The 25,214-nt window shown below is 39.5% G+C and overlaps 1 protein-coding gene across 10 annotated transcripts in view; it reads right to left on the bottom strand.

Annotated features, from left to right (window-relative positions):
• git2a (G protein-coupled receptor kinase interacting ArfGAP 2a) overlaps positions 1–25,214 on the bottom strand; it is an 84,548-nt gene that overhangs the window by 11,781 nt on the left and 47,553 nt on the right. For 5 of the 10 annotated variants that reach the window (XM_068006019.1, XM_068006023.1, XM_068006020.1 and 2 more), the window contains exons 13-18: positions 19,921–20,060; positions 16,509–16,658; positions 9,496–9,744; positions 5,209–5,298; positions 2,025–2,107; positions 195–383 (exon numbers count right to left, since the gene is read on the bottom strand). In XM_068006019.1, the coding sequence (XP_067862120.1) occupies positions 195–383; positions 2,025–2,107; positions 5,209–5,298; positions 9,496–9,744; positions 16,509–16,658; positions 19,921–20,060 (901 nt within the window). The remainder of the gene's footprint in view (positions 1–194; positions 384–2,024; positions 2,108–5,208; positions 5,299–9,495; positions 9,745–16,508; positions 16,659–19,920; positions 20,061–25,214) is intronic. The other 5 variants (XM_068006022.1, XM_068006026.1, XM_068006021.1 and 2 more) reach the window with 4 other exon arrangements.

Genomic DNA, 25,214 nt, shown 5'->3' with positions numbered 1-25,214 from the left:
CATTACACCCGGAGTCCCCCAAGAACATCTTCGGCCCCCTCCGCTTCCTCATCAACATCAGCTTCCACATGTACACTGATGACATCCAGCTCTACGTCTCTACCACCTCTCTCAACTCCTGAGGTAGCTGGCTAACCTCACATGCTACTTGTGTATAAAAAACAAAACAAAAACAAAAAAAATTGCAGTTTTACCTGTCATATTTGTTTTCCTGTGCAGCTCGCAGCAGCTCCTGAATATTTTTGGTAATTTGTTCTGTTTTTCGAATTACATCCTCTGTGCTGGGGAGTGTGGAATCTGGTTCTGTATCTGCATCGTCCAGCTCCAGTATAGGATTCTCTCCATGCCGCCCTATGCTTTTTGGTTTACTCTTTCGGCAAGAGCTTACATGAGGCAAAAAGAAACATAACAAGCCATTCATTTTAATTGAGGATTATACTCTCCTCTTACATGTAGGAACTCAAACATACTTATCACCTTTCAATATATAAAGTATTCACCAATACCCTTGTCTACATTTACAGTGGCACATTTGTCTGGTGAAAAGTGGGAGAACACTTTCTTGCTTCAAAAGGAGAGTAGTATTCCATTTATATTATAGATAGTATGATCCTGATATTGTGGTGCCAAATCTGTCCTATTTATACTGCAACTTTCCATGCTCTGCCTAGACTTTTTCTTGGATGTCAGAAGGCGGTCCCTACAGGCCTACAACGTTAAACTCGAGACAGCAGTCACCACTGGCTGAGCCATTTACCACTGCCAGCAATGGTGCTTTGCCTCCCCCAGAGGCAGCAAAAAGATTCATTCCGAGAGGGTGTTTCCTGCTCTAGAGGCATGTAGACTAGGTCATTTATATTATGGGGTTACCTCCAAACATAATAGCCGCACTACATAGGATGTAAAAGCTGTTTGAAATGCATATCCAGGCTGAGGATCAGTTAGGTACTAACAACCATTTATATCATTCAAAAATGGGCTTGACTTCTGTCTTCTAACATCTGCAAGTGACTTTCTACTCATATATCTTAATGCTAAGTACATTATAAAAGGTACAATTAAATTGTAATCTTCATTTTTTCTTGAAAAATCAAACCAACCCTAGGTAATATTTAGCCACTATCATTAAAGCAATAGCCTATATGAAAACATTCTTTAGCCATCTTGAGTGAAAAAAAATCCAGATACTTGTGCTCTCTGCATAAAAACAAAAGGGAGGATTTTCTACTCTGTTCCTTACTAATCTGGAAGGTCATTACTCAGGCTTCAACAAATACCACTCTAACCAACTCCAAAGAAGAACAGTCTTCTCAGGACACCACTCCCTCAGATTCTTCCTCTTTTTCCAATGGGACAAAGCCCAGTCTGCAATTGCTGCTCTCTGGTCACAATCTAGAACTTAATTTGCTGATAAATGTATGTGAACTGACAGCCCATAGCACTGATACAACATACATCACCACAACCATAAAATTTAAAAATAGATACATGGAGCTAGAGGGAAACCTTGAGATCACCACAAGATAAAGATGGGTACCTACAATTACTTCTCACATTTGACATTTATTAGTTCTAGCCACTGTGTATTTTTACTCGTCACCAGAACTCCACTCACATTTTAATGTTTTGTTACCTTGTGGATGCCATACATTCTGAATATACTTTATTTTTTAAAAAATAATTAAGTCAAGAGCAAGGAGCTGAAAAAAAACTTGTGGCAAGTGATATTAGTGGCTCAATGGAATATTCCACCTGTCTAATCTTAGAAAGTTCACATCAGTGCAGTTTGATATCTTCATAAGTGCATTCATTTCCCTCCACCCACTCACATCCTAAGAAGTTGTCCTTAAACTTTATTACCATAGCTATTAAATTATTACAAAGATTATTTAGAGTTGAATTTCAAAGCAGCAATGCAAGGGGTTTGGATATTTATTTCTAAGCCATTTTGATCTTGACTAATTCTTATATAGGTAATCATACAAATCTTCTCTGTGCCATACTGTGCTACATTTAATCCATACCCAGACTCATCCGGCTCCAAGTCATTTGCTGCGTTATCGTAGTCACTGTCCGGCATGCTGTTTTGTTTCTCCAATTTTGACGCCTAAAGAAGTTAAAACAAATCTCAAGATACAAACAGTATAGTAACATGGATATAGAATCAAGTGTTCACAAAGGTTGACAATTATTAGGTGATATACAATCCGGATTCAGACAGAAACTAAAAAAAATACATGCAAATTGTTTGGAGTCAGTAACAAAAAAAATGCTGCTGAGTTTTAAACGATTAAACTAATGCATTTATACTTAAAAAGCAGAACTTTCTCCATTTTTCACTCAAACAATAAATTTGAAACAAAATTATTTACATGTCTTTTGAACCAAGTTTTGCTGTGATGTGATTTTAACATATTTGGATGGGGGGGGGGGGGCGGGAAAAAGAGGGGAAGAGAATTGGTCTGGTGGAAAGGAGTCTTTGCTTCTTCCTCCTACAGTGCATTTTGCATTGCACTCCATGGCCTATCTTGTACTCTACAACATCAAAAAAATGTTGCATAAGTTGAGGTATATTTCTTAACAGAAAAATTCAGGATAAAGATTATACATTACTGCTATAGGGCACAAATTATCCCCAGTGAAAGTAAATTCATATGAACTTATGAGACAATGAGGGCCAAAAAAGCAGGTTTGTTCTCGTGAGAGAAGAGGGCCGATTTTAAGAACGAAGCCTCATCATGTCTCATTTTATACTGGTATAATTAGTTGAGATTTAGAGATCCCCCGTTAGTTATGATAAAAGTCATTTTACTATTTACAAATAAGTAGCTATTCTATAAATACAAGCAATCTTCTCATTTTCATTGAATTAAAACAATCTTTAAGCAAATTTTTTGAAGAGAAAAATATGGTTAAAGGGAGACATATTTGTAGCTGGACTGCCAGTGACTTAGTGGAACTCAGTCAAGAAATTCAACAAAATTAGCAGTTCTTCATCAAGACATTGTTCTGGCACCATAACAAAGAAAACATTCAACACAAATCAGCTTTCCTTTCAAGTAATTAATTAAAAAAGATACACAACCTGACTTTGGAAGAAGAAAACTTTCTTGTTTTAAAACCAGTAGATTTAAAAGTGAGTACATGCTACAATGTGAGGTAAGTCAGACCATGCTCAAGGCAGGATGCTAATGACACTGTTACCTGGTGGCTGGTACCATCTTTACAGTAATAGTAAGCCCAAGAATGACTGGATGGATTACATTTTTCAAAAAAATAAATGTGTATTAGTTCATCCAGGTATCTGCATGGAGATTATAGTGGACTCCAGCAGCCAATGACAACTCTGTCACCACAAGATTCCTCCCAACTATTAGAATGAAGCAGTAAACAAGCCCAGCATTGAAAATGGTTATCCATCTGATTTAAGATGCCACTATCATCACTACTAGGTTACTGGGCCATGAAATCTATGGTGGATAAATGATTTGACAGTATTTCAGATCCAGGCTCTATTTCAAGGGCTCCTTCTGTTTCACCAGCAGCCAGTCACAGTTCATTTAAAGCATTACTAAAGTCAAAAAAATCTTAGTAATGGAAGCATCATTAGAAAATGGAGCAAGCTTTTGAAGTCAACTGTGATCTTCTTCTGAAAGCTTTCACCTCATGGTACAGCAACCAAGTTGGATGAAGATCCCGATTCACATATATGCATACGCTTCATATCATTTACGGAGATATAGCATTGCAATAGAATTTGGAACATTTTTTGAATTTTAACCCAGTGAAAAAGCACACAGGATTTCCAGGTTAGATTGTGGGGGTGGGAAAGGGATGTTAAACAATGAAAACCTGTACCTTGCATTAGTTTTAGACAATATGCTTTAATTGTTAATTTCAGAAGAGTCTCATGTATGCCACTAGGAACATATTCTTTTTTTAAAAAAAACACACAAATTATCCTTCTGAACTCAGCCATCAATTGCTGAATTAGCAATTAGCATGTTTGATATAAATGGCTCAATGTTATTTACCCCCTTGCATCATTCTGTGCAAGAGTAAACCATTACAGCTGAGCTCCTCTGATGGCTACGTGTGTTAATCCAGTGGGTAGCTGAGCCATATAGACGAAGATCATACAAATTCTATCTCTGATCTACGATTTAGCTGGTCTCAGCCAGCATGGAGGTTGGGTGCTATAATTGTCCTCAGTGCCTGGATTTGTTATCAGGTAAGGTTCTTGCTTCTGACCAATATCCAGCAATCCACGTTTGAAGTGCGGACTTTGGGTAAAGACAGGATTGGATTGGCTGCGAAGATTGCCAATGTTCAATGTCAACACTTGCATAATGGTCATATGAGGTACTAAAAAGGTGACCAGTGCTCATGGAACCATATGAAGTCAAGGAATCAGTGCCTGCAGGAGAGGTGAGGGGGGGAAATTTATAAATCTATAACTTTATTTATAAAGTTTCTTTTCCAAATGTCTCTCAGCCCTTCCTGACCGTGCAGGTGTTAGGCTCTACGGGCGCCAGCACCTCCAATACCTGGCCCAAATGGTCATTCTTCACGCATGAGCTCATGCAGAGTGTTTGCAGGCAATTTGATTGCTGTGACAGCTGAGCCCAAATCCAGTCATCACCCAACATTTTTCACCCCCACAAAAATATATACACCGGATAGTAAGCAAGGGTTCAGGCCAATTTTTTCCACTCCCTGTCCGAGGGGTGCTGAGGCCAGTTGTACTCTAGCTGAAAAATAGCTAACTCAGCAAGAGACCAGGGATTGAACCTAGGACATGCCTGTACTATATGGAGCAATGCAACATTGGGCAGTGAATTCACCTACTAATCATTAGGACAGCTTGAAAGTATCTTTTGAATGGAGATCTAGTACCTGTGCTGTAGCAAAGGGTCAAGCTTTGATGGCTGTAAGGCTAATTAAGTTAGATGTGCAATGTGACCTGTGGTTTGGGAGCAAGCAGGATTAACAAAAAGTGAAAAACAAAAAGTAAAAGACAGAAGAATGATCAGGAATATGCAATCAGTGGGTGAAAGAAACTCCGGTGAAAGTGACTATTCATGCAGAGATGAAGGGAAGGGAGGAAGGGAAGGGAGAAAGGCGAAGAGGAGGGAAAGAGGCAGTAACAGGCACTCCAGATGGTCACCACCTCCTCCTATGCAAAGACCAACTGAGAAGGTACTTAACCCTTCGGGTGTTCTCATCCCGGGACCAGGAAAGCGTGGAAGGGAAGGAAGGTAAAGATGAAGAGGAGGTCACAAAGGCACTCCTCCCAATCTGAAAGGGGAAAGAAGAAACACTCGGGCAAAAATTAAACACAAGAAAAACACAAAAGAGAATGATCCCACATACTGTAAACACATAGGTATGCCAAGTTTTTACATAGGGACTTTACCTGATAAATCTTTACTGGGTTTTAAAAAACTAAATTTGAAATAGATTTCAAAACATAGTGAACAGAGCTTATTTTAACTGATTGTAAACAATTTTACAACATCAAGTTATAGTCCAGCAATTTTATTTTAAATTCACAAGCTTTCGGAGGCTTCCTCCTTCGTCAGGTGAACGATGTGAAAAAAAAAAACTGAATAAGTTGCCTTACTTGGTATGGTTACCAGTAGAAATTGCTAATATGGCAAAGATGATATGAACACTTTGCCAATTAAAACATTAAATACAAATTATATATATAAAAAAGTTTCTCATCCATCCAAAGTTCTGTCCATCGAATATGCTCATTAAAGTGAAGTATATTACTCTGAATTAACTTAAAGCTCAAAGATACCTGCAGCACTGTTTACTGGCATCTGTTGATCTCTTCCCTGTTTTTTGTGTTTGGTTAGAGACAGGCTGGGAACACACATTTTATGTATAGTCCTTTCTTTGGCATCATCATGGTTGGCTCTATAATGTCACTGATGGGGAAAGTTATGTTGCAACCAAAGCCAGGATTCTATACAAAACGTTTGTCCCTAATCAGTGGTTTCAAAGAACAAAATGCAAGGAAAAATTAGAAGCTGTAGGAATTCTGATGCAAACATCCCCTTTAAAGGCCGCCTGCACAAAGAGACTACCTGAAGGTGGTAGACAGACTGGTTTGACTGCATTTAATTTGTGATTTTTGGAATAAAAAGAAAAAAATTAATAAAAGGTTTATTTGAAAATTACCTCATGTTTAGATTAATAAAAACAATGTTCATCTATCTCTTACTTTAAAAAAAAATTACACATCTCAAAAATCACAAATACAGAGCACAACAAACCCAAGGAGGGCACATTTCCCATTCCTTCAAGAATGCTTATGATTTCACAAAAGCATCTTCTACCTCTGCTGGCACATTAATGAAGTAAGGAAATTTAAACTATGATGTGTAACATAATGTCTTTATGTTACATTAACAGAGTTGAAGGATAAATGATAAAAAAAACTAATACTATTTTACAAGGCACAAATCTTTCAACAGGTTCATGTTCAAGAATCATCTCCAGTACAATTCAGGTTAAGTTGTTACTTGGCATACCTACAAACAAAATAAGTCAACAAGTCGACATTTAAAAGCAACAAGACTTCACTGAAAAACATTTCTGCATGCAACTCTTAAAATTAAGTTAATGACTAAGAATGACACAAAATTACATTTTGGTGATTTATATTAATGCTTATTCAATAAACCAGCAGGGATTTTTTTAAAAAGTAAAAATCAGTAGAGGTATTTAGTCAATGAGGCTCATTTACCTCCAGTTCAGTCTGGTTCAGTTCAAACATTAGGACTTCAGTGGTGATTTGGAACAAATTGCCTGTGGTAACCAAATTTTACACTGGGCTACCAATGAAACATTTCATTTTATGAACTTAAACGCAATTAAACACAAAACATGAGCTGTACGATATTTTTAATGAAACTAAAATAATTTTACCCCACTCCACATATGAAAATCTATATAGAATTTCACCAAGTAAAAATTCTAACGTTGCTAAATGCTAGGTTGTTCTGTATTGAAATTCAAACAACTTTAAGAAGCGTAGCTTATTGAAGTTTAGTGCAACCCCATATTTCCTATACATAGCCTCTGGAAAAGAAATTTGAAAAAGTATGGGATAGGACTGTATCCCAAACTCAAGCCCAGCCTGAACAGTGAACAAAACAGCCAAAATTAGGCATAATCCAGATTTTAGCATAAACCCATTTAGGGTATCAATTTCTCTCACTTTATAATTTGTCACTGGTGTTGTACAAGTTCTTCCTCATCAAAGGGATAAACTGTATTCTAACACATAGCCTGGATAAAAACCATGGCAGATTTTTCACTGCATTTAAAAAAGGTACCCCTAACCCCCCTAATATAAATGCAGACTTAAAATCTGACAAGTGATACATTTCAGTAGGAAGATCGAGGAGAGGCAATATAAACTACAGGGCACAACTCTAAAAGAGGTACAGGAACAGAAAGATCTGGGGGTATATGTGCACAAATCATTGAAGGTGGCAGGGCAGGATGAGAAAGTGGTTAAAAAAGCATACGGGATCCTGGGCTTTATAAATTGCGGCACAGAGTACAAAAGCAAGGAAGTCATGATGAACCTTTATAAAACAGTGGCTTAGCCACAACTGGAGTATTGTGTCCAGTTCTGGGCATCACACTTCAAGAAAGATGTGAAGGCCTTAGAAAGGGTGCAGAAGAGATTTACCAGAATGATTCCAGGGATGAGGGACTTTAGTTACGTGGATAGACTGGCAAAGCTGGAGTTGTTCTCCTTATAACAGACGGTTGCGGGGAGATTTGATATTCAAAATCATGAAGGGTCTAGACAGAGTAGATGGAGAGAAACTGTTCCCATTGGTGGAAGGGTCAAGGACCAGAGAACACAGGTGACATAAGGAAAAACTTTTTTTTTTTTAAACACAGCAAGTGGTTAGAATCTGGAATGCACTGCCCGAGGGGGTGGTGGAGGCAGATTCAATCATGGCCTTCAAAAGGGAACTGGATAAGTACTTGAAAGGAAAAAATTTACAGGGCTACGGGGAAAGGGCGGGGGAGTGGGACTAGCTGGATTACTCTTGCATGGTCTCGATGGGCCGAATGGCCTCCTTCCGTGCTGTAACCTTTCTATGATTATATTCTATGATTCTATGACTAGTGGATTGCTTTTTTTAAAAACTTAGTGTTCAAAAATTCAAAAAATTGAGAATTTATATATACCATGTAAGAAGTGTAAAATCACGAATAACTATATTGCTTTCCTTGTTTGCACAATGATGTAGTGAGTTTAACAGAAAACAAGATCCCTGAAGCTTTAGTGGAATGAACAGAAGAAGTGTCAATAAAACTAACACCCAGAGGACCGTAAACCTTCAACTACTATCTTTTTCATATCGGTTCAATTTACCTGCAACTGGAAAAATGATTTCCAACATTTAGAATTAAATGATTTAACACAATGAAAAATCTGCACTGTGGTTGTTTATCTAAACTGGGGAAACTAAACAGTCACAAAGATAATGACATGCTATCAGGTTATTTCACAAGGTAATTCAATATATAGAGTTTATCTTAGAAGGGCTTTTATTTGCAAGAGATTTTAATTGTTAAAAATAAAGCTGTGAAAATTTGACTTTTTCCTCTCCAGCTTTTTCCCTTTCCACCCCTTCCCTCCTGAAGGCATAGATTCTAGAACCTTGCCCAAATGATCATTGTTCATGTGTCAATTATTCAACCACAGAGAGCATCACAGGTAAGCCCAATTCAGTCCTCACCTAACATGCAGCATAGAGTTTCCAGCATGGTCACTCAATGTCGGTCAGGAGTAGCAAACCTCTCCAGCCGAGGCACATAGTTGAATTCCACCACTCCAACTGATGGCTCGGCTGAGATCAGCTAACTTAACACAGGCCAAACATAGATTCTGAGACATTTCTGATCTTTCTGGCTCAATACCACCCCTTGTGGTGCATACATAAACTGAACCATCAGGAGAAGCTTCGCCTTGACCTGCCAAAATAACCTGCTTGTTTCAAGGACCATAATTAAGAAGATAGTCATGATTTTAACTCAATGTACAGTACTTGTATGCCATCTAGTGCTTCAAGCAGGTATTTTCTTTATTCCTCTATTAACATTTGGTCAAATCAAGTTAAAAAGTTTAGGTGAAGGTCTATTAGGTCTTCAATTCCCTTGCATTTAGAATATGAAGATGATGCTAGCACAGCAGTCCTGGAATAGTAACAATTAAAGCAACGAGGTTTAAGGGCAAATGGTTAACATGCTCTAGTGGTCATTTTTATTCAGTTAGGCATTTTTCAATAATTAAATAAAAATCTTAAGTTTTGTAATAAAAAGCAAGAGTAACAGAAGAAGGGAAAATAAATACAAGTGCTCTGCAAGCTGCAAAAGAAAATCAGAATTTAGGACAAAGAGGGAAAGGAGAAAAAAAAAGCACAAGTTGCTTACCAGAGCTGACGGCGATTTACTTACGTGTTGAGGGAAGGGCTGAAGTCCTGCAATACTGTCCTCTGGGTACGTGACGTCCCCCATTGGGAGATAGGGTTTCTGACCAGAGCCAGTCTCATACATGGACATAGGCCGGCTGCCACGTGCAGACGGGCGCCGTTTTAAGGATGAAGGATTGGAGGGACCTGGGTATTCTGAACTGGTGGGAACTTGATAGATATTCGTAGTGACCTGCCGCCTGAGGGTGGTGTTTTCACTCTGCAGCGTTTGGAGCTGAAAGAAATTTTTTTTAACCAATAATCTTTTCTTGCACCAAGTAAAGCTGGACAAATTTTGGTGATTTCTGCAATGCGGATCGTGCACATCATAAATGAAATGTTGCTACAACAAGTAAAGTCAGAGAGACAGATAGCGAAAATGACCATGTCAGTAAGAGGAGCTGAAATGTGGACGAAATTGCACACATTCACCATAAATTCCATCTTGAGGTTTAGCAACAAAAATTTCACATTGTTGAGTTTTAAAAAGAATTTGGGCACATTGAAGCGCCCAGGTCAAAGATGAATAATTTACAGACACTAGTAAATGTGATGCTGTTGCTTTAAACCCACTAACTGCAGCACTTTTATGGTGGCTTACATCAAAAATTAATATCTGAGTAATCATAATGCGTTGCAACATGAGAGCTAACATTTAAAAAGCTGTCCGCATACACACCTCTTTACAGGATCTCAACACATCTCAAGCCTCTAACTTATCAAATTGAACATATAAAAAGTACTAGCTATCGAGGTATTCTATCTTCAGCCATTTAAACATGTAAAAAGGATTTCAATGACAAATACGAGAGGATTCTTCAGTGCTTTGATTACACAGAACAAAAAAAAGGATAGTGCAATATGAAGCTATGGGAGTTTTGCAACATTTATTGCAACAGGAAACAACGATATTCATTATATAGCCTTAGCGATCATTAACAGCAGTTTCCTCTGCTCCTATGATCCTGGGTAGATTTTCTGCTCCATGAGTCTTTAGGACTCCATTTATAGCCTGCAAGGCTATAGGATTCTGTGAGCAGAAAACCTCCCATATTCTGCACTGCACTAAATCAAGCTCACCTATCAACTCTATCCTCACTGACCTATATTGGCTCCCTGACCGTATATGCACAGAATTATAAATCCTTGTTCTCTTCTTCAAATCTCTTCACAGACTTGCAACCTCCATCAGTCTATATGCCCTCTCCCACCTGCTTTGGTCCTCGGACTGTCTTTTTGTGTATTCCCCCTCTCTTTGCCCTACCTTCAGCTCCAATGGGACATTTTCTACAAAAATGTCAGTTGTTGTTGCCTCGTATTTTCTTGCTCTCCAGCAGAAAGTTCCAAAACAAGGCAGGGTAATCCCAGCTTCAATGAAGTTGGTGAAAGAGCCATAAAAGATAGAATGATTTAATTGATCTACTGGTTCTATAGTTTTCCTCCACCTTCCTGGAAGTTTCCAGCTTCCACTTGGCAATTGACTATGATGAGGTGCTCACCATGTGAATCACAGGTGCAGGTGTGTGGTCCCTCTGATGTAGTGCATTGTAGTTTTTGAGTGTGCCTTTGTGCAAAACAGCTTTGGGGTCGCAACACTCAACCAAAAAAAAATGCTGCAAAAGAATAGTCCCACATCAAATGAACATACTCAAAGTACTCTCTCATTGGAATCTTACCACTCAATAGGAAGTCAGGTATCACAAAGCAATGCAAGTCCTGTTACAGATTTGGACTCAGAACAAACTTGCATTTATACGGCATCTTTCACATCTTTAGGATGTCACAAATTTCTACGCAACCAATGAATTACTTTCTGAACTGTAGTCATTTTGTTTTATAGGCAAATGTGGCAACCAGTTTGCGCACTGTACGGTCACACAAATATCAATGAGATAAATGACCAGTTAATCTCTTTTGTTGGTGTTGGCTGAGGGATTTTGTTGGCGTTGGCCAGGGCATCAGGAGAACTCCACGGCTCTTCATCAAATAGTACAATGGGATCTTTTACATGAAGGTGAGAATGGCCCACTGTCTTGGAGCTACATTGAAGACTATTATCCACAACTTAAACAATAAAAGGTCAAGATTCTGTACTGTATAAAAGGGTGGAAAAATTACATTTTGGACATAAATTTTTCACGTCCCATAAGTCACAATAGCAAAGATTTTCAAGCAGGAAAACAATTCATACACAAATTATATTGTAATCATTCTTTTGTGAAATAAAGCTATTTATTACAATCAGTTAAAAGTTTTTTAAAAAGCACACCATTTAACCAACGCAAGGTAGAACGAGTTCAATATTATAAATAAAGCTTCAATTTAACTCTGTTTCTCGGGGCAGAACAGATTGGCTGAAATCCTTAACGCACCCCCCCCCCCACCACCCCCTGCTTTCCCCATTAACTGAAGCACAAGTCCTAACTCAAAAATCAAGTGACTCAGACCAGCAACCTGCACAAACCAGCAGAACCAAGAGTTTAAATTACTGATTTCATCACAAGACTGCTGGAGGGTCTAGGGAATTGCAGTCTCTCTAGGTGCTATTTTTAATATAAATACTTTTTCCTCCCTGCTGTCCTGAAATGGCTGCTGACTCATGATGCAGTATGGTTCCATAAGTGCCGGTCACCTTCCTGCATTTTACCCACATTGTTATTCTTCTTTGTGAGCCTGGACAATGAGCACTGGCTATTCCATTGTGATGCTGATGGGCATTACAGCTGAGCCTAATCCTGTAAACGCCAAACATCTGCATATGTGCACTTTCTAACGGGAATCACTGGGAAACAATTAGAAGCAGGAACCCTAGATATCCGTAACTCCCTTAAAGTATCAGTTTGGCTCAGCTGGTAACACTCGTCCAATTCAGAAGGTTGTGGTTTCAAGCCCCCGCTTTAGGTCTTGAAGACAGTTAAAGCTGACACTCCAGTGTAGTACTCAAGGAGTGCTGCATTGTCAGGTGAGTCATTAAATGTAGGCCATGTTTTCCTGGTCTGATGAAGCATAAGAACATAAGAAATAGGAGGAGTAGGTAATACTGCTCCTCGAGCCTGCTCCGCCATTCAATAAGATCATGGCTGATCTTCGACCTCAACTCCACTTTCCTGCCCGATCCTCATATCCCTTCATTCCCTTAGATTCCAAAAATCAATTGATCTCAGCCTTGAATATACTCAACGACTGAACATCCACAGCCCTCTGGGGTAGACAGTTCCAAAGATTCACAGCCCTCTGAGTGAAGAAATTCCTCCTCAACTCGGTCCTAAATGGCCGACCCCTCTTAAGTCTATGACCTCTAGTTCTAGACTCTCCAGCCAGGGGAACCAGCCTCTCAGCATCTACCCCGTCAAGCCCTCTAAGGATTTTATATGTTTCAATAAGATCACCTCTCATTCTTCTAAACTCTAGAGAGTATAGGCCCATTCTACTCAATCTCTCCTCATAGGGCAACTTTCTTATCCCAGGAATCAATCTAGTGAACGTTCGATGCATCCCCTTCTAAGGCAAGTATATCCTTCCTTAGGTAAGGAGACCAAACCTGTACACAGTACTCCAGGTATGGTCTCACCAGAGTCCTATATAATTGCAGCAAGACCTGCTTACTCTTACATTCCAACCCCCTTGCAATAAAGGCTAGCATACCATTTACCTTCCTAATTGTCTGCTGTACCTGAATGTTAACTTGCTGTGATTCGTGTACAAAGATCCCTAGGCACTATTTAAAGAGAGAATTCTTCCAGTGTCCAGGCTAATATTCCAAAAGCAGATTAACTGGTTATTCATCTCATTTGCTGCTTTTGGGACGTTGCTACACAAATTGCCTACTGCATTTACCTACATAACAGTGAATGCATTTAAATGAAAAAAATCATTGACTATGAAGTGCTTTGGGTCATCCAGGGGAGATAAAATGCACTATATAAATGCACGTTCTTTCTTTCACTAGTGGTGTTTTGGAAAATTGTACATTCTCTGCTGCCACCTAACTAACTCAGCAGAGATCAATCAAACTTGGGACTTTAGTTTTACATTCTAGGCTTGACAATTTCAATTTTGAAAATGTGCACCACATTGTTTTAATCTATTAATGGTTACAATGAACAAAACAGCTTTTGTGTTGGATGGAGATTTTGTTGGGATAAGGGAATCTTGGTCCAATTAAAAAACTTATCTGGCAATCATTTCACGTCTTGAAACATTTGGTTTTTTTCTTAGAAACAGCTGGGCTGCACATTAATAAAAAACTTTTACAAAGGTTTAAATGATCTGTCAGTTCCAGTCCATTAGTTTGTTAATGAGACAGAATAAGGTGGATGAAATTTCAGTCCAGGGAGCATTCTGGCTGTGTTTAATTTTTGACTACCAATACCATTGAATATGAAAGGACGACAAGCCATCTATACAAGGGAAAAGAAAGCGAAAAGGAAGGTCAAGTGTTGTACGCTGCGTCCAATTTTTTTTAAAAAAAGATCGTATTGGAAATGTCATTCTATTCCTTATAAACTGCTCCGACATTTTCATGTAAATCTGAGCTGAATTGCTCAGGTTTCTCCTCCCTCTCCTTCAGAGAGACCGTAAACAGCTTCCGTTACTTCTCCCCACCCCACATGCTGTAATTTCAGATCTTGCTACTGTCTGACAGCTATTGTAAAATGGTTATTGAATTTCCTCCTCCACTGAGCTTCAAGCCCCTGAACAGATTATATCTGCATCAGATCACGATTAATTTTTAATCACCACTCATTGAATCATCACTAGTGTGATTTCACTTTCTGATCAGCCTGCTTGCGAGTATTAAAACAGCTTCCTATAGTACAATAAGCATGTCCCAGAATATTGCTCAGTTTTTCAAGGGGGGGGGGTGGTGGAGAAGTTCAGGGGTGGGGGATTGGGAGGCTTTACAAGTTGGAATTTTGCCTTATACATTTTCCCAGGTACAGCAGTGCTATGAACTCATGAAAGCGTTGTGAGTATTTTACATTTAGGTGTATTTCTGTACTGCCCATTATGTAACTATACAATAGCGTAACCTAGGACTGTAACAACAGTACATCCTCGTGAACTGAACTGCACAGGCTCCTCTCCAATCTTTTCGAAGGTGAACAGAGAAAAGACATCCTTAAGCTGTTTTATTTCACAGCAAGTGAACATACAAGAGCAATAGTTATGATCAAACTCACTTAATTCAATCAATACAACGTCTTTGCATAACAATACAAAACAGTGAACCTGCTACATCTCCCCACATTGGTGAGTCACCTTTCTCAATTTAAACAAAATAACGTCTACCTACCTCCTGCATTCTAACCTAGAGTTGGCAAAAGCTTGCCTTCACAGCTCTTTCTTTAAAAAAAAGTCAGTGTGAGATTTTGTCTGTTTTTACTTCCCTGTGCTCACAACCCAAGGGGAGGGCCTATGCCAGATGAGCCCTGCTGAGCAAAAAGGACCAGAGACCTACCAACATAACAGTTGAGGAATGATTACTGAGACAGGCTAACAAGTTATTTTTGTTTTCAGTCTTGTGCAAAAACACTTTTTGCTTTAAAAAGCCAACATTTAAATGGAACGTTTTTTCCAAACACCGCAAAAAATGGTGAAACAAATCCCAAAAATTTGATAGGAGGGTTAACCTCAGATTTGATTTTCGAACTTCCGTTTCTATTCCACTACCTGAGGGTAAAACTCGGAAGTAATGGACTAGGCAGAAATGCAAAACCACTTACTACAATTCCATCTACGGTGAAGGGAAGAAAATAAGTATGCCCTAGGAGCACACCTCCCTCTGAGGAAGTGTTGAAAGATAGGATTTGTAAAGGTTAAAGGTGAAAAAGGACCTTTCACAATTTAAAGAATCAATTTCTTTTCTACATTATTTTAGGGCAGGAATGATAAATAAAGGATGGCTTTAAAGAAGATAGCTTCCCACAGGGGTCCAGTCACAAGTAGATTGCCCAGGTTCAATGTTTCATTCTTCTGAATATTATGTTCGTTATGACAGAGGAGGGCATAATAATTAAATTAGCAAATAACACCAAATTGTGTAATAAAGTCAGTAACTTAGAAGAGTTGAGAGATTAGCAAAAAGGTTGGTTATAAATGGCTGATGGAACCGCCATGTTGCTACGAATGGATTTAGATAGATTGAGGAACAAGAGGGTAGTGGGAATAATTGAATAGCTCTTTCAAAAACCCGGCATAGCGCGATGGGCTGAATGGCCTCCTTCTGTGCTGTATGATTCTACCATTCATTACAAAACTAGGACCATAATAATAGTTATACAAGTCTTTTCTAAGATCTAATTTGGAGTAACATGTTCAGTTTTGGTTCCTCTTCCACCTCAGAATGGACTTTGTGACTCTGGAAAAGGTGCAGAGATGGGCAACAAGGATGATCCCAGCTTGAGAGTGTTGCACTATGAAGTTAGCCAGCAAAAGCCATTGTAATTGTGCTCGGCAATTCAAGCACTGGATGGTTTCAGACTCAAAATAATATCCAAGTAGTTGGAGCCTTAAAAATATGGCTATAACTAACCTCATTTTCACTAAGCCAGCCACCCCCAAGCCAGGTGTAGTACAGAAAAAATGGCAATGTGGGAGGGGGGAGGGTGGCGGGGAAGCATTCTACATCGCAATTTTTTTTTCTTTTGCGAAAGGTATAAAGATGGCCAAAAAATTTACTGATACCAGCTTGGGTCCAGATCAACAAGCAGACAGAAACAAAAATGAAATATGAAAAAGAAATATGAAAAATCTGAAGCGTAGTGAGGTACTGTTTAGAGACATATAATTTGCTGTTGCATTTAGAACAAAAATCCTCAAACCGTCCTCCCAATAAACAGAGATAGAGGCAGAGGAAAATGGAATGCATATTTAAGTAAGCTACAGCTACAAGAAAAGTCATTGGGATCTCAGTTCTCTAACTCAGAGAAGTTATCCTTGACCCCTGGCTACAGAACACATTGAACTCTTCAAGGAGCGTCTGAAAAAGTGTCTTACTTTTTTTTGCATCAAACGCAGCTCGTCGCTCAGGTTGCTGTTCACTTTCATCAGCTGCTGTATCTTTGCCTCGGAAGCGCTGAGTGCATTTTTCACCTCCATGTATTCCTGTAATGTAATTGGTCCGTCTGACAGATCAGAGTCCATGCTCTACAATAAGAAGTACATCTGATGAACAAAATTCTCTTTCTTTGTAGATACGGTTATAAAACGAGCAAATTTTTTGGAGGCTAAAGCTGAAGTGCCTTCCCCCTCTTTCCAAAATCTTTTTCACGTACATCACTATAACAATCCTTCAATGCTGAACTCCACTGTTAGAATGGCTAGGCAGTTACCAAAAAGCCACTGGGGCCATCCCATTTCTGACATCAGCTTTTTATCCACACAAATGCTGTCAGTATCAAAGAGCCTGCTCAACTCTACTTCAATGTACATGTGTCCCCTTCAAGTACCTCAACGGTATTGCCGTTTGCCAACAAAAGTGAATTAGGTCAATACTTGAAGGGAAAAAATTTGCAGGGTTACGTGGAAAGAGCACGGGCTCTTTCAAATGGCCTCCTCTTGTGCTGTACCTACTATGATACTATGACATTAAAAGTTACAGTACAGAATGAACAGATTCAAATGCAAGTTAGCATTTGGAAGTTTTAAGCTTTTTAACAATGGCTCAATGATACCAGACGGTAATCGCATTGAGCGGGTTTAGATCAAACTGTGACGAGGAAATCTAAGGTTTTACCACATAATAGACCAGTTAGCAAAATTAAAGCCCATGGGATTAAAAGGACAGTGGCAGCATGGATTCAAACTTGGCTAAGGGACAGAAAACAAAGAGCAGTGGTGAAGGGTTGATTTTCAGACTGGAGGGAAGTCGAAGATCAGCCATGGTCTGATTGAATGGTGGAGCAGGCTCGAGGGGCCGTATGGCCTACTCCTGCTCCTATTTCTTATGTTCTTATGGTAGTATTCAGTGGTCAGGAGTCACTGACCCCCCCCCCAGGGGTCAGAATTAGGACCGCAGCTCTTTTTGATATATATTAATGACCTAGACTTGGGTATACAGGGTATAATTTCAAAACTGGCAGATGACACGAAACTGGGAAATGTAGTAAATAATGTTGAGGATAGTAACAGACTTCAGGAGGACAGAGACAGACTGGTGAAATGGGCAGACACGTGGCAGATGAAGTTTAACGCTAAGAAGTGTGAAATGATACATATTGGTAGGATGAGCGGTGGTAATATAAACTAAATGGTACAATTTTAAAGGGAATGCAGAAACAGAGAGACCTGAGGGTGTATGTACACAAATCATTGAAGGTGGCAGGACAAGTTGAGAAGGCTGTTAAAAAAACATATGGGATCCTGGGTTTTATTAATAGAGGCATAGAGTACGAAAGCAAGGATGTTATGCTAAACCTTTATAAAACACTGGTTAGGCCTCAGCTGGAGTAGTGTGTTCAATTCTGGGCACCGCACTTTAGGAAGGATGTCAAGGCCTTAGAGGGTGTGGAAGAGATTTACTAGAAAGGTACTAGGGAAGAGGGACTTCAGTTATGTGGAGAGACTGGAGAAGCTGGGGTTGTTCTTCCTAAAACAGAGCAGGTTAAGGGGAGATTTGATAGAGGTGTTCAAAATCATGAACTGTTTTGATAAGAGTAAATGAGGAAAAACCATTTCCAGTGGCAGAAGGGTCAGTAACCAGATGACACAGATTTAAAGTGATCGTCAAAAGAGCCAGAGGCGACATGAGGAAACAATTTTTTACGCGGCGAGTTGTAATGATCTGGAATGCAATGCCTGAAAAGGGTGGTGGAAGCAGATTCAATAGTAACTTTCAAAGGAGAATTGGACAGATACTTGAAGGGAAAACATTTACAGGGCTACGGGTAAAGAGCAGGGGAATGGGCCTAATTGGGCAGCTCTTTCAAAGAGCTGGCACAGGCACGGTGGACTGAATGACCTCCTGTGCTTTAACATACCATGTGAACTTGTTTAAGGTTACTGCCTTATAATCACTCCTATTTATCAGTCTTAAATCAATGTATCAGTTGATTCCTCCATGGCACCCCTGCAGCAACAACGTGCATTTATATAGTGTCTTTAACGTAGTAAAACGTCCCAAGGTGCTTCACAGGAGCGTTATCAAACAAAATTTCACACCCAGCCGCATTAGGAGGTATTAGGACAGATGACCAAAAGCTTGGTCAAAGAGGTAGGTTTTAAGGAGCGTCTTAAAGGAGGAGAGAGGGGTAGTGGGGCGGAGAGGTTTAAGCAGGGAATTCCAGAGCTTACGGCCTAGGCAGCTGAAAGCACAGCCACCAATGGAGGAGCGATTAAAATCGGGGATGCTCAAGAGGCAAGAACTGGAGGAGCGCAGAGATCTCGGAGGGTTGTAGGGCTGGAGGAGGTTACAGATAGGGAAGGGTGAGGCCATGGAGGGATTTTAAAACAAGGATGAGAATTTTCAAATCGAGGCGTTCCCAGACTGGGAGCCAATGTAGGTCAGCGAGAACGGGATGGTGTGAGTTAGGATACGGGCAGCAGAGTTTTGGATGAGCTCAAGTTTACGGAGGGTGGATGATGGGAGGCCAGCCAGGAATAGTCCAGTCTGGAGCTAACAAAGGCATGGATGAGGGTTTCAGCAGCAGGTGAGCTGAGGCAGGGCGTAGACAAGTGACATTATGGAGGTGGAAGTAGGCGGTCTTGGTGATGCAGCAGATATGTAGTTGGAAGCTCATGTCAGGGTCAATCACTGCACACAAACAAAATGGTTGGGTTTATAATAGATGAAGCTATGTAAAAAGAAAGAACAAATTCAAAGAAGGCTTGTTGCTGGATCAGGTATGCCACTGAAAATGTTGCCACTTTGTTAAAGTGGGGTGAGAGCCAAAGACCAAGTTGTCAACATGTCGCCGAGCAGTAAAGATTTTACATGTGCACAGCCTGGAAAAGCAACACCAAGTGTGGCTTCCTGCAGTTGGATAGCTCTGGAACTGCTCTCAGGCCCATCCGAAATCCCACACTTTGCTGCTTGCAATAGAGCTGCAAGTGGATGCGATAGTCATTCCCAGTAACTGATATCACTGGAGTGACCTATGACAGATGGAAACTCTACTTTGGGATCTCCAAGACGGCAAAACTGGGGTTTAAAAAATAACCTGTCCTGGAGGACTTGTTTGGTTCTATAAAAGGGGAGTAATCTGAACAGAAAGCGCTCTCCCAAACTTTCCTTTCTTCTGTAAGAGCAATGTTTCATAAATAACACTGATATGCATAGCAAAATGCACTTTTTAGAAATGGACTGGAACTTAACATTTAGTGTTAATTTTGGACGTGATTCAGAGGTACTACAATTAGTATCAGGCCACCACCTAACTAGAATTCCATTAAAATGACACAGTAGAGGTACCTTTGCTCGGTTTGCTTTAACTGTTGGTTCCTGGTCCGTATCTTCATCTGAAGCAACACTGTCATAATCTGGCTGATCATTGTCATGGCTCTCACTGCCATGACGATTATTAACGCTCTTCAGTACAAGTTCCACATTATCTATGTTAACAAGAAAAAACTGAGCAGTTTCCGAACTGAAAGATATATAACTTTAGACTGGTTCAAAAATGGAGAAATTTAACAAAATAGAAGAGAACTTACTCATTGCAACAGTCTTCATTTATTTGAACTGTCTTTACACACTTATAGAAAAAAGTCATCTCTGGTATGAAGATCAGAGAGGGAGTATGCTAGAGTGCTTGTATTTATATTATATGTATTGGCAAATGACTAATAACTGCATCTCAGCCCAGCAACGATCACCTTTTCAGTTCAGTTTTAACCAAGGTTCAATTAAAATTGAACCCCTTACAATAATCACCAACCCAACTCTGACTCAGGAAAAAGATGACTGTAGAGTGTGGCTGACTTCTTTGCAAGGAATGGGGGAAGGGAAGATACGTGGTTATTCTTAAAATAGTCAAGGATGAGCAATGGGCATTTAACGAAGCAAGCCCATCTTTCTAGTACCCCAACTATCTCAGCCTGGCATCCAATTGCATCTTAAATGTCCCAACATCCTTGCCTCTAGTGCCTCGTCTGGTAAGTTATTACAAACATTTCTCAACCTCAAAAAAAATGTATTTTTCACTGACTGAAATTGTTGTCCTCTGGTTTTCCTAATTAACTCTGAACAACATTTCTGATTTACCTTGTCAATACCATTCAATACTTTGATCTGACCCACCCGTAACCTCATTCTCCACACTGTAGAGCTTGAGCTTGAGCTTCTTTAATTTTTCATTGGAGTTCATCCCTTAAGACTTGGGATCATTCTTTGTGCTCTTCAATGCACCCTTTCCTTTTATACCCCATTGACTACTCCATACAATTATAAGTATTAGCTTCATTAGTATTAACTACAGGATGACAGGACCTGCAGTGAAGAACACAAAAAGATACCTCCATTACAGCACACATCTTACACTACTCTAATAAGTCAGTATGATAGATTTGGTCCCATATTAAACAACTTGAAGATTGCCCTAGAAGCTGGTCTATTGTGTTAAATTTGACAATGTGAGGTAAATACAACAAAAAGGGGGCCAAGTTCCAAGAGTATAGTCAAGTAAATTCAGGAGCCAGTGTGAAATTCAGCTATCAGACCAGGAAAGTCCAGGTTTCAAACCCCTATTTGTGCAGAGTTGGCTAACCTCAGCTGTGGTAGTAATTTGCCTGAAGGTCTCTGGGCTAGGTGGGGTTGAGGTTCCTGCTTTGATTGGCCTTAATAGCTCTTACTGAAAAGCTCATGTGTATGGAGTGTTGGGTGAGGATAAGTTTGGACTTGGCTGTGAAGCCACATGATCAAGTAACCAGTCAACCGTCATCAACTGGCTCACACATGAAAATTAGCCACTTGGGTGAGGTACCAGAGACCACCTATGGAGGCCATACCCAAACACAAGTCAGTACCTTCAGGAGAAGAGAAGGACAGAGAAATAAAAAAGGTCAATACACAGAGCTCTTCACAAAACAACTCACAATAACACAATGAACTGGGAACATGCACACATTCTAATTATACAGTATTAAAATCATAGTCATTGCTGGACTTTTATTTGCTGGGCTGTAAAGCAGGAAATATATAGTTAAAAATAGGCATTTTCTTCTATCTGACCTGTAAACTGGAGGTTGTCAAGCATATAGGTGTGTGCAGTGACAAACTAAGGAAAAAAAATCACTTTTCTCCTCATCTTAGAACTACATTTTTCTTTTTAAAAAAATTAATTCTAGCTCCACAGGGTGAAGAACAAGACAAATGTATCTGGAGAGTTATAGCTGTATCGCATAGCCATTTTGCCACAATATGCCTAGTTAGATCGGTATTCTAATGTATCCTTCAACCAAGGATGTGTTTATCTGGACTCAACTGTATTACTTCCCCATGACATACTATATTTCTCTTCACAAGACTTTTATTAATAGTTTGGAAAACCAGTATTATGATATAGGTTGTCATTTATTCAACAACATAGCGGGGTGGAGAAAGAGGGGGGAAAAGCTAATAGAGAGCCACAGGTATTATGGTGTAGGCCATTTTTATTCAACAGCATTGGGGGAGAAGAGAAAGAGGTAAGAAGCTACTAAACGTCAAAATACCTCACAGAACTTCTGTATAAAAATACAACATTTAAGTCACGGTTATATGCAGTAAAAAGTAAAAAAATAGTCTAGGTAATTGATAATTTGAGTATGTAGAAATGTTTCAGAAATATATTACAAAATTCATACTTGTGGCCTATCAGTAAATATGTTGCATCATGTAGAGGTGCCATTATAAACTGGTTCAAATACTGTCCAACACACCTTGGGTATTTAATTCATGTTTTACAAAAAAATACCAGGCTATAAATAATTCTCAACCTGAATCAAGCCCAGACCCCACATGTGATTTCAGGATAAATCAATTTCCCATTTTAAAAGGCATATGCAGGTAAGTACTGAAAAAAACACATTTTTTTGGCCAAGTAAACAAGTGAGCATATACACCTGAAAAATGCCACTTGTTTAACTAAAATGTGCCAATATCTATTTAGATCATACCATAAAGTCATGGCTACTGATGATCACACCTTAATGAGAGTGTTCTACAAGTTAATCTATGGGAGGGAAGGGGGGGGGGGGGAACCTTCATCCAATGCTCAAGCATACCTCCTGGCACAAGTTGAACCACAAACACTGGATCATATAGCAAGCTGTATGGTCCTGCCCTCCTTGGAGTGGGAAAGGAAGATGGATGAAGTTCATAGAATTCTGTAGTTCTCCTTATGGCACATTTGGTAGTGCAACTGAGTCAGACCAAGAAGATCTGAAGTTCAATCACTGATCTTTGCTAAGTTAGCTAAACCTAAGTAGGCAGGGCATAGGATGCAAAAATTATTTCACAGCTCCTGAGGTCAGGGGGAAGAAAAAGGAAAAGTCCAAGGTTCCCACTTCTGATTGCCATCTTGCAACTCCTGCTAGAATGTACACCGGTATGGACATCAGGTGACAACAGATTGGGCTCTGCTGTAATATCTCCACAGCCAGTCTGTTGACACTCTGTGCCTAGGCTCATACATGAAGAATGGTCACCTGGACAAGGTACCAAAGGGCTGTCACCACACACAGTAACCATTCTCCAGTGGTCAATGTCTACAGGAGAAGAGAGGGAAAAAATTGGAAAAAAGAAACTGACAGAATTTTATTCTTAGACACAAAAGCTTAAATTGTTTTTAAATACATGCAACAGATTAACACTATGCAAGCTTCAATTTCCAATTTTTAAAAAATCGATTTTACTATATGTTAAAGACAAGTTTTGGTTAAAAAAATATAACCAGAAGATATTGGACACCAAAAGTCTTGACTGTCCTTGGTAAGAGATCCTTTAGACTGAATTCAGCCTGTAGTCTTGTGACCACTGTGGAAGAGTATTTGGCACGTTTCTGTAGACCTTTGTCCAATCTTCAACATAGAAACATAGTCTCCAAAAATCTCTGTAGTTAAAGCCATCCACAGTGCCCTCAATGACTGTCATTTCCCTTATATCAATTCTTGCTAAGCACCGCCACAACTCTACCACTTCCATGCTTCGTGGGTAGGACAGGACACTTTTCACTGAAAGCTTCACGTGTTCACCTCCATGTGTGCACCTCTTCATCTGAATGGAAAAATAATAATTTTGGTTTCATCCGACCATAAGTTGCTACTCTTAAGAAATTAGACTTGTTTTTTTTTTAAAAAAGCACAAAATGTAAATAAGAGGTACAGCTTTTCTCTTGTATTCCTAACCATCTAAAAAAAATGATATCATGATCTGTTTCTTTCCTCCATTTGTGTCTTGGTTTGCAAGTACCACTTTCAGTCAGTAATGACCAACAATCTCAATTTTGGGACAAAGCAAGCTTTTAAGTCAACCATGTAAATCTTGACTGTTGTGTATAAGGCTTTCTTCTCTCCCCTTGTAGTTTTCTTCTCCTTCTCCAGAAGGTTCTGGGGCAGAGTTCCATGGGTGCTGGCTACACTCTGATACAGCACTCAAGTCACCATTCTTCATGTGCAAATCTAGACAACCTGAGGGGGAGGGGGGCAGGAAACCACAGCCGAGCCTAATTTCCCTCAAAGTCCACATTTTTCTTGCTGCTAATTTTCTCCCCATCTCTCCTGAAGGTGCTGACTCCTACTGGGGTACTGTTCCATAGGCAATGGGCACCCTCCAGTACCATATCCAAGTGACCATTCTTCACGCGAGAGCTTAGGCTAAGTGCTGGCAGGCTCCTTACGGTAATATAGCATCACAGTTGAAGCTGATCCCATCCTCACTCAGTGTTCACTGTCTAGAAGGGAATTCTGGAATGTACCTCTGGCTTGTTTTTCTCCTCCCTACTTAAGGAGTGCTGAGGGCAATTCTATCACTGCAACCACTGCACCAGTTGAGATCAGAGCAAACCAGAGATGAAATCTGGTCTTTCCTGGATTGTATGGCTTAGTATCACACCAGGCACTGCATGCACAATATTCTTTTACCTGTACACCTATTCCTTTAGTAAAAGAGTGCCTTGTATAGGCTGCAGACTACAAATCATTACTACTACTTCTACATTCAGTTTCAGCTGGTGTTTGCGCTGCAGTTCAAAATTTTTCCCCCAATTGTCCCTTTTCCTGGGTAGAAGGCAATCCATTCATGCCAGATGTCAGTTAAGAAAACTCATCAAATCTGGATAAACTTTTTTTTACACTTTTCATTGGAATTAGAGAAATAAATACACAATAGAAACATCAAAAAAATTTAAGATGACAATGTCCAAACATGTTTTAGTTAATTGCTTCTAAATAAACTTGTGCACAATTTTCCACATGGATGAACATGCAGTTTTTAAGTAGACTGCTTTGGCAATAAAATGGATACTAAAACCAACATGTACAAATAGACTGGGGTATCACAGTAGTGTGTGATGTCCCAATATACAATGTCCACAAACTGTGAATTGAACTGCTCCTCCTGTAGCTCACTATAACTTACATCAAGAGATAATCTTTTCCTAGTATTCCCACATCTCCATTACTAAAGCTTTTACAAGAGGCGTATATTCCTCTTTTGTACCAAACACTAACTTCTTAGCTCTCTAGAAAGCCCAAGACTATCCAAGATTTCAGTACTGTTCCCATATT

Source organism: Heptranchias perlo, chromosome 25 (assembly GCF_035084215.1).
Source record: "Heptranchias perlo isolate sHepPer1 chromosome 25, sHepPer1.hap1, whole genome shotgun sequence".
Lineage (NCBI taxonomy): Eukaryota > Metazoa > Chordata > Chondrichthyes > Hexanchiformes > Hexanchidae > Heptranchias > Heptranchias perlo.
The sequence above is the reverse complement of the archived record's forward strand: the minus strand, read 5'-3'. Positions and strand labels throughout refer to the sequence as shown.